Consider the following 11,032-nt stretch of genomic DNA (forward strand, 5'->3'; position numbering starts at 1 on the left):
CAACCCTCTCCCCCTGCCCCCCAGTTTGCTCCTCTCTTTCAAAAGTAAAAGAAAGACTCCCTCCCTGGTACACAATCCCTCCACACCCCTCCCACCGCCCCAAGTACATTCCACTATGCAACCTTAATTGTGGACTCTTGATTCTAATTTTTAACGTATCTATTTGTTTTTTCATAGTTTTTAAAATTCTGTATTTTCTGTGTGTTTCTCCAACCATAGAAGACACTTAAATGGATCTTTAGAATTCCTTTTCAGGAAATTCCAATAATTTTTCCTCCTGTGAAAGGTTTTCTAGATATTTATTCTGATTAATTTTGTGTGTCATTTTATCCTGACTTTTTGAGTGGTTTGAAGTTGTTTTGCTGCCTCTGAGACATTGTGGCATTCTTGTACCACTTGCTACTTTTTAGTGTTTCTTAATATCTTCTGGTGGGTCTGGTAGAGGATGGAGGTTTGTGTGCAGTTTACTGCTTGTGTAGAGGAGTACCGGACAAAATGAGCCCCTGTAGTTGCAGTCTTTTGATGATCAGATGGATGTTGTTGTCTGTTGCCAGATGAGAGAAAGAAAAAAGGGTAACTAAATAAAAAAGAAACAAGAAAAAAAATCCCAAACCAAAAACATTATTAGGCAATGTAAGGAAATAGAAAAACCGAAACTGAGGGGTATACAGAAGGAATGAGAATTGGAATTAAAAGGTATGAAAGAGGAAAAAGTAAAATGAAGATGGGGAGAAAAGGCCAGCAGGAATACAGAAAAAACACCACTCCCCCAAAAGAAAACTACAACGAACTAAAAAGGATAAACATCAAGCAAGGAAACCCATAAAACAATGAGAAATATGAAAGAGAGAGAAAAGGATATGACTTTCGAAGAGGGTCAGCTGCATACCTCTTACCTTAGTGTTCTTGCCGCTGCTATGGTGGGCAGAATCATGGTGTTTGGTCGGGAGTCTGTCTACCAGTTCAACAGAAGTTTGAGATGAGGGTGCCCAGTCTAGTCAGAACTTCTGCTCATTTGGGAGGTGACTGAGGTTTAGCTGTGTTAAGGACAACAACACTTCCTCTGGTCTCTGGCGTGGTGAGGAATGGGTCACTCAGCCTGGGTTAGAATTTCTGCTGGTCTAACAGAAGTGATGACAGTCCGCCTAGCTAGGGATATTGCTATTGTCAGTTCAGGATTTGAATGCTGGCAGGGTAATCAAACAGTGATGGCTAGTATGAAGAGATAGTCACTGCTAGTCTGAGATGTCCAGGATGGCACCCTCCATGAGAATGCACTGCTCCAAATGTGACTGGTGTATGGGAAGTGAGGTATCCACCAGGATGCACAGTGAGAGACAAGGACACCAATCCGAGGTGATGCTGCCACAGTTCAGTATGGCAGGCCAAGCACAACACAATCTGTGGACCCCTGAAGGAGGTAGATTTGTGAGTATGCTCCCTCAGTCATGTATAAAATGACATGAACCTGGCCACAGGTGGAGGTGAGATGCACAGAGGTAACACTGCCAGCCATCTGGTGTGTGACAGTTGTAGGAGAAAGTTGCTTCCTGATTCTCAGGAGGTCAAATGAACAAAAGTGGAGATTGTACCTTTCTTGTCATCAGAAAACTGCTAGTGTGGACACCACTGCAATTACGAGCCAGCTGAACTGCCTTTCAGAATGACCAGGCCATGATGTCTGTGTGTTCCACCAGTGTCTTTGATGATGTCATTTCGTTTCTTCCTTCATTTGCTGCTTGAAGTACTTCTTTATCTCTTCCTTTTGACTCAGGGTTCTAGAATTATCCTTCATATTTGCTGGTACTATTTTCAGGGTTACGGATTCTCATCTGCCTAGTCTGCCATCTTATCTGGAAGTCTAACAGTCTTGCAAGAGCCGAAGTTTTATATTTTGATGATGTCCGATTTATCCTGTTTTTTGCCATATTGTAGATTTTGGTGTCCCAGCTATCTTTGCCTACACCAAAGTCAGAGATTTTCTTTTGTTCCCCTTTAGATGTTTTATAGTTTTAAGAGCTATATTTAGTTCTAAGATCAATGTATCTGCCTTTTTACCAGTATTTTTCTTGGTTACTGTAGCATCATAATAAAGTTTGAAATCATGTGGTATGACTCTTCAAAGTTGATTTTCATTTTCACAATTATTTTTACTATTCTAATTCCTTTGCTTTTCTTTGAAAATTTTAGAATCAACCTGTCAATTTCTAATTAACAAGTTTGGAATTTCTATTAGTATTGCATTAAATCTGTTAATTTGAGAAAAGAATTAACGTCTTGACAAGTTTGAGGCTATCAGCTCATGAACTTACTTCCCCCCCCTTTCTCATATATTTAGACATTTTTAATCAGTAATTTCTGATTTACATTTAACTGTTTCGTGCACTTTGTTGTTGTGGTTGTTATGAACCAGAGAATCAAATTCATAGTTGACCCTCATACAGAGTGACTGTTGGACTTGACCCACCTGTCTTTGGGTTGACCGTACATCTGCTTACTCCCAGGCCACCAGAGCTTCCGTACACTTAGAATGAATTCGTATTTTGTTTTCTGCTGCCTATGCTACTGTTTTTCAAATCCAATTTTAGTTGTTCCTTGAGATACAGTTGACTGTGAACAACATGGATTTGAACTGCTTTGGTCAGTCCACCTGTGTACAGATTTTTGTTCCTGTTGCTTTTGCAGTGTGCTCAAGTATTGTATCTTCTTAAAATGTCATGTGATGTTAATCATCTCCATGGAGTAGTTCATCTCTAGGGTATAATTTACTGTAGAAATGTACTGCTCACTTTTGCAGTACTTGAACTCCCCACCATACCAACAGAAAGAAAATTCAGGGTATAAGTGGGCCTGTGTAATTTAAACCCATGTTGTTCATGAGTTAACTGTGAATTATATCCTTATTTCTGACTGCTTGGGATATTGGCACCCCTAAACTCTCTCATCCCTTTTTTAAAGGTCACTTGGCTATAAAAGTACAATTGAATTATACTTTAACCCTTTTGTTCTGTAATCTTGACATTTTTGCCTTTTAAAAAAAAATAAGGATTCTATAGGATGTTCTATGTAGGTTTTATTGTTTTGAAAGGAATGAAAAAGCCCACTGCCATTGAGTTATTTTTGATGCATAGTGAGCCTGTAGGACAGAGTCTGCTTCATAGCATTTCAGAGATTGTGATCCTTATAGAAGCAGACTGCCATATCTTTTTCTTGATGAGTAGCTGGTGGATTTGAACCTATGGATTAGCCCCTGAAGAGGTTAATCACAAAGTCCACTAGGACACCTTTCTCCAAATATAGATAATTTATTGTTGTTTGTTGATAGGTGCCATGGAGTTGCTTGTGACTCATAGCAACACTATGTACAATAGCCCTGAAACCTAGTCTATCCTGTGCCAACTTTCCTGTCTCTGACACACCTACCCTTACTACCCCAGTCATTGAATTAATCCAATCAATAGTTTATTATTTTATGATAAGTTGATTTCTTATTTCTTTGTCCATCATAGAATTTTACTTATGATACATGAAACTTACTTTGTTTGGAATAGTTGATGATGTTCTAATGTCATTTGTAAACTTGGTTTTTATATGTTTATAGAGATAATTTAGATGATCCTCTGGATGATACCGCTACTGTGTTTCAGCAGCTGGAGCAGTTGTGCACTGTCAGTAGATGTGAATATGAAAAGACATGCACTCTTCTTGTACAGTTGTTTGACCAAAATGCACAGAATTACCAAAAACTCCTACATTCAACTTCTCGAGTACCCATGGACATGGCAGTTCAGGAAGGTCAGTAAATTTTATAAGACTACTATATGCATATTATTTTAGATGCTAAATATCATTATTAATATTGTTAATAACTTTTGGCAGATCATTTTTATATATTTTCCATAAATCCTTGACCCCTAATGAAGAATTATTTATTAAATGATAGTATTTTGGTCACTTAATAGTTAATGTTTCATTTTCCTTTATAAGGAACTCTCTTTCCTAGCCATAGATTCAGAATTGACTCATAGTTTAACTTCCACTTGGTTTGTAGAGATGGTAAATAATAATACAGGACAAGATTGCCCATCTTTTTTTCCTAGGAGCAGCTGGTGAATTTAAACCATCTGTCTTTGAGTTGGCAGTGCAACTCCGTACCCACTAGGCCACTCTGAACATAATTTCAAGTCAAGCTGATAAATATTCTTACGCAGATGATTTAACTTCTGTTTTAGCTAGTTGTATTTCCTACCTTATTGTATTGTTATGCAGTTACATACCATCAAGTTGAAATCAATTTATGGCCTACCCTCTAAGTTTTCACTTACAGTAAATTGCATGGGAGATTACCCATCCTCCTTTCTCCTTGGAACAGCTGGTGGATTCGAACCTTGTGCCTTTGAGTTGGCAGTGCCACCCCTTACCACAAATTCAGAATTGAGTTTCAGTCTACTTAAAAATAGTGAAGACTTTGCATGCAGAATATTAGCCTTCACCATAGTTTTATTTTATTGTTGTTGTTGTTGTGTACCATAGAGTTGGAGCCACCCAATACCTGATCCTCCAGCGTGTTTTCAGAGACTCTCCTTCCTCCTGTGAAGCAGCTGGTGGCCTTGAGCTGTGTGCCTTTGCGATTGCAGCATAGATTCTTGTCATTAGCCAGGAGAACTCCCTTATTATTGCTGTTTTATTCCCAATTTTCACATCCGTTTTCTTGTTAGTACTTTGCTGAGGATGGAATTAGTTTATTTTTGTGAATCTCTTTAAATTATTTTAGGACCATAAGTGAGGAATTAAAATTAGTACATTATTCTGATTTTTTAAAATGAGATAAATTATGAGAATGGAACTGACTATAAATTTCTAATAGGAGGCAATTTAATTATAGTTCCAGAAAGTTTGTTTCTTTCCTTCATATTTGTTTCTTATATTTCATTTTATAAATGCATTTAGTAAAGTATGATAATAAAATTTATTTCCAATTACAGTATTTCTTATCTTTACTGGTTTTTCTTTTTTAATTCCTTAGAAGATTTTCTCTTCTATTTGCATACCATTTTCTTAAAATGTTGTTCATACATAAAATCACCTTTATGTCATTGAATTACATAGCACTATTGAAAGGATAGTCAATGGTGAACCTCTGAATACTCTCTAACCTTCTCTCTTATTCCTTATTTATAAATTAATAGTGGCCTTTTAATGATTGCTTTTTAAAGTAGAGCTTAAAAATTATTTTATACATGAAAGGATTTTTTTTAAAAGTATTTTTTCATATTCAGATTTAAAGAATATCAGCAATGCACACTAATTTTCTAGATTAAGAAACCAATACCACTATATTTAAGGTTTCCTTTTTTGCAAATATTTTACCTCTTCTTCCATTAGAAGGTAGTTATAATCTTGAATTTTGTGTTTATCCATTTATTCCTTTTCTTTATCATTTTACTATGCTTTTTTTGTGGTTTTTCATATTTCTGAAATATGAAGTGGAATGGAATGAAACAAATGGAATGATACTGTATATCTTTTTCCATAATTTGCATTATTATTATCAGGATTAATATTTATAGGTGTTCATGTTGATGCGTATAGTTGTAGTTCAGTCGTTTTTCTCTTCCGTGTATTTTTCTGTTCTTTGAATATGCCACAGTGTATTTATACATTTCTCTTCTCATTGGGTATTTATGTTTTCTTTGTTAATACAGTCAGTGCCACTGTAAAGATTGTTAAATATATTCTGTACATTTCTGCTTCAGTAGATAATGCTAAACTTAATTATTTCTTTTTAAAGTGTCAGATAGTGTATTTTTAAAAATTTATTAATTTTAATGAACATTTACAGAGATTTTGGATTTCCATTCATTCATTTATCCAGTTTTTCTCAGTCTTACTATTCGACAACAGTGGCACCATGCAGTATTTATTTGTCCTTTTGTGACTGAGATATTTCACTCAGTGTAATGTCCTCCAGTGTCACCCATTTTGAACAATATTGCATGAGTTCCTTGTTTTTCAATGCAGCATAGTATTCCATTGTGTGAATATGCCACAGCTTCTCTATACATTTGTTTGTTGATGGGCACTTGGGTTGTTTCCAACTCCGTGCTATTGTGACCAAAGCCGCAGTAAACATGAGTGTGTGTATATCTGCTTGGATGTCTGTTATCTATTTAGGGTATATTCCCAGTATTGGAATTTCTGGGTCAAATGGTATCTCTATTTGCAACTTTTTGAGAAAGTGCCACACCACTTTCCACAGTGGTTGCACCATTTTATACTTCTACCAACAGTAAAGAAGGTTTCCTGTTTCTCCACATCCTCGCTAGCATTTGTTGCTTGCCGGATAGTGTTTTAGGATCATGTGGTCTCTGTGTCAGTTATTAAGCTCAGCCATTGTAGCTAGAAAATAGTGGCAGATCACCCACAAAAAAGTAATGCTGTGTTGGTTTTGACTGTCATAAAGCAGTAGGTATGGCTATATTCCAGGAAAACATTCACCAGCTAGTTTGCTGGCTCCTGATGGACAGAGTTGCCAAGAGCCTGAGATAATATTAAATTTGAGTTTTTACTGGTCCTTGCTACATGTGTATTGACTGATAGTTGTTTCATTGTTATAAAATGAATGTGGGTCTTCTCTGCCTTTCCACTGTTAACTTTTACTGTTACTTGTCTTTTACTGATTTGTAGGAGATCTTTAATATACATATATATTTTAGTCCTTTGGCTATTTGAATTGTAAATATCATTTCAAATTTGTGATCTATCTGTACACATCATTTAAAGTCTTGTTTAACAGAAGTTCTTAGGGTTGAGTTGTTGGGTTTATTTTTACATCAGACTTTAAATGATTTTTAAGTCAATAAGATGATATTGACTCAATAGCAGTACATTTTCATTTATGTCAAGAAACAATTCATTTGTATTGTTTGACATTTAAAAAAAATAAAAATATATTCTGCTAATTCTTACACTCTGTCCACCCGGTCTTCATGCCAGCATGTAACTGTTTTGACTAGCTTGACAACTTTCTATATTTTCCATATGCATTTGTAAATAATTATGAATATATAAATTCTTATTCCTTTTACATTGTTATTGTTAAGTGCTGTGTAATTGGCTCCAACTCATATTGACCTCAGAGGCATCCATGCTTCTCTGATCTTTCTTAGCCTGCTGTCACTTTGTAAGGCCATCTCTTTTGAGGGTCTTCTTCTCCTCCTCTGACCTTCTTTTTTGAGCATAATATTTCTGTCCAGGAAGTGGCTTATCCTAATCACATGCCCAAAGTATGTGAAACACATTTTACCAGCCTTGCTCCTTAGAAGCACCCAAGGCTACACTTCTTCTAAAGCTGACATAGTTGTTCTTTTGACAGTTGATCGTGTACTCTATATTCTTTGCCAGTAGTACAATTCAAAGACATCTGGCAGTCCCACTCCTGGTTATATACTCCAATGATTTGAAAGTAGGGCTTCAAATAGATACTTGTAAATCAGTATTTGCTGTAACAGTAACCACAGTAGCCAATGAGTAGATATAACCCAGATGATCACCAACAGAAGAATGGGTAAAAACAAAATGGTACTTACCTGTGACGGAATATTATTCAGTCATAAAAAGGAATGAATATCTAATACAGCCTACAGTATAGATAAACCTGGAAACCATTTTGAATAAAATAAACCAGATACAAAAGGGCAAATACTGTATGATCTCACTTACATGAAATATTTAAAATAGTCAAAATTCATAGAGACAGAAAAAGTATATAGTGCAGCAAGAACGCTCCTTGGAGACAAGGATGGTGAAGCTTTGTCTCACATACTTTGGTGTTGTTGCTAGGAAAGGCTATTTCTTGGAGAGGAGTGTCATACTTTGAAAGGTGGTGGGTCAGGAAAAGAGGGGACTACTCTGTACAAAATGAATTGACGATGATTACTGCAGTGGGCTCAAGTATGTCAGAGATGATGAGGATAGCAAAGGATAGGACAGATTTCAGGTCTGTTTTACATAGGGTCACTCTGAGGCCTACTCAAGTTGATGACACCTCCTAACAACAGATAGTGCAGAGAGGCAAAAGTGGTGTTATTTATTGTCTAGTAACTACAGTTTCTTTTTGGAAAGATGTTGAAAATTGTGTATTTAGATGGTGATAATGATTGGACAACTTTGTGAGTATAATAAATATCACTAAATCATACACTTAATAAAGGTTAATTAAGAGGTTATGTTACAAATATTTTACCATAATGGAAAAAATAACTGCACAAATATTTAATCTGTTTATGTAGCTTTTTATGTGTATGCAAACATATATACATAAGATAAATTTTTGGAAGGGGTTTTTGTTGTTGTTGTTGAGTGGAAGGTTAACATGTATTGCTATTTTTATACATAGTCTCAAATTATTCCTTGTAAGCCTCTCCAATTTACTTGCCCACCAGCAAACAGATGAGAATGCTTGCATATAGTTTTACAGGACATTATTGCCAGACTTTTGTACCTTCTTCTCACATACATTGGAGATGTTGCTAGAAGGGGCTATTTTGTGGAAAAGCGGAATCATGCTTAGAAAGGTCAGCCCGAAAGAGACAGACCCTCATTGAGATGAGTTGACACAGTAACTACACAGCATTGGACTCCAGTGTGTCAGAGATGATGAGATTAGAACAGTTCACATCTCTTGTTATAAGATCATTGTGAATCGTATGTGATTCAAGTGTACCTAACGACAGCAGTGTGAAAAAATGAGCCGATTGTCTAATAAGAGTTGCAAATACCTTTCTCTTTTTTCAAAAGTTCCATTTGATAAGTTCAGTGATTACATATAGCCTTGTAACAACTATAAAGAGGACAGTGGGCAGCCTTTTGTGTTTGACTTTGCTCATTTAGCATATTTTTTTTAAGATTTGAATAGGGTGTGTTATTATTTTATTCCTTTTAATTGCTTCTTATTACTCACTGTGTCCTTACTGAAGTTTATTTGCCTCTTCACTAACTGATGAACATTGCAGTTATACTTCCGTTGTTTGACTATTGTGAATATTGGTGTGGGAGAACACTTGCGGACCCTTCTAAATATGTTGTTATGCTTTAATTTCTCTTCAGTAAACACTTAACAATGGAATTATCGAGCCATCTGGCAAATGTGAAGTTCCTGCATGATATAAATGGTTTTGTGTTCAGCTCCTAACTGAAAACTTACAAGTTTCCAGGTCTTTCAGAGGTGCTTCAGAAGAAAGTCTTGGTAAACTAAAAAGCAGCCATTATTTTATTCTTATGTATAATGTATTGCCATGAGGTAGAACCAAGTTTCTGGCAACAACTTTAAGTATTTATTTATTTTCTAAAATTTTATTTTTAATAAGTTTTACAAATCATACTGCTTTTTCATTCATTAATAGACTTTGTGTAATGTTAATTACAGTTGATTAATTATATTTCAATGCCTAATCAAACAAGTACCTTTGTAACAGTAGTCAAGAAATAAAAGACTTGTTGCATTGGAAAAATCTACTGTCAAGGACCTCTTTAAAGTGCTGAAAACGAAACATGTCAGTTTGAAGACTTAAGTGCTGCCTGGTCCAAGGTATGATATTTTCAAATGCTTCCTACGTATCTGAAAATTGTTCCGTGAATAAGGATGACTGGAGAAGAATTGATGCCTTTGTATTGTAGGCAGAGTACTGAATGTCCCATGGACTCCCAAAAGAACAGACAAATCTCTCTTGAAGAAAGTGCAACCAGGGTGCTACTTAAAGGCAAGGATGGTGAACTTTCATCTCACTTACTTTAGGCATATTTTTTAAAGGAAGCAGTCCTTGGAAAAGGACTTCAGGCTGGAAAAGTTGAAGAATCAGAGAAAGAGAAGACCCTTAACAAGATAGATTGATGCAGTGACTGTTAGGGTGAGCATAACCCTATCATAGATGTTGAGGATCATTCAGAAGAGGGCAAAGTTCAGATCTCTGTTTATAAAGTTGCTATGAGTTGAAGTCAAAGTGATGGCACTTAACAACAACAAATCAGATCTTCTGAGCTCTGGTGTCCATTGGAAGTTATGCTGTTAAGCCAAAGGGGGTGCTTTTCTTGCTATTTAAATCCACCAGCTGCTCGACAGAAGAAAACTGGACAATTTTCTCCTGTGTGATTTATAGCCTTGGAAAGTCCACTGGAGGATCAGCTATTAGTTGGTTCAAACTTGAGGGCAGTGAATTACATTTGTGACAATCAAACCTGTGTTTTCTATTACTTTCCCTTCAAAGTTTTGTTGCATTTTCATCTCTGTTAACCTTTCAAGATTGATTCTTTGTCTGTGCAGACCTTTCCTTAGCTTTTTATAGTAGTAGTTTTACACCATGTTTGTCATTTTGTTACTGTGTCATTCAGTATCATTTCTTCTACAGTTGTGCAGTATTTCACAAAGTCTTGATCATTTTTGAGTAATGCATAATATTCTCTTGTGTGACTGTACCACAGTTCCTTTAAGTCATTCATTTACTGATGGGCAAATATTCCCCACTCTTAAATAGTGCTGCAGTAAGCATGGACCAGTTTTTGTTGCAGCTCTTAGGGTTTTTTTTTAATTAAAAGAAGCTAAAGAAGCTTTATTAAGGGGTCTCCTGGCAGAAGAGAAACATGCAGAGGGACAGACCAGAGATTTATATTAAGGGTCTTTAGGGAAGGACATTTCATTGTGGTTTAGCCAGGTAGGTAGTCTTCTAGGGAGGATAGGGAGAGGCACTACATAGTAGTTGAGGCTGTTCACTCCCTTTGTTGACATATTATTTCTGGCTACTTCCTGCTGAGCAGGGGTGAAGATCTGGGGCTCAGAGGCCAGACTGGGATAACCCAGGACCAGTAGCCAGGGGAGAACATGGATGTCACAACATCTGGTTCAAGTTGGTCAGTTCTTTTATTCTGTGAAGTAAGAATTTAAAATAGCAGGGACAAATGCTATATGGTGCCACTGTTGTAGAATGAGGCTGGCATTGGGGTGGGGGTAAGACTGAGAAAAACTGGAAGAAATAAT

At 36.2% G+C, this 11,032-nt stretch overlaps 1 protein-coding gene across 1 annotated transcript in view; it reads left to right on the forward strand.

The window, feature by feature from the left end:
• The window catches only part of RANBP17 (RAN binding protein 17), a 499,911-nt gene that overhangs the window by 113,792 nt on the left and 375,087 nt on the right, over window positions 1–11,032 (forward strand). The window contains exon 12 of the mRNA XM_006884340.1: window positions 3,602–3,795. Within this exon, the coding sequence (XP_006884402.1) occupies window positions 3,602–3,795 (194 nt within the window). The remainder of the gene's footprint in view (window positions 1–3,601; window positions 3,796–11,032) is intronic.

The sequence above is a fragment of the Elephantulus edwardii genome, unplaced genomic scaffold, assembly GCF_000299155.1.
Source record: "Elephantulus edwardii isolate Elephantulus edwardi_28Jun2011 unplaced genomic scaffold, EleEdw1.0 scaffold00033, whole genome shotgun sequence".
Classification (NCBI taxonomy): Eukaryota; Metazoa; Chordata; class Mammalia; order Macroscelidea; family Macroscelididae; genus Elephantulus; species Elephantulus edwardii.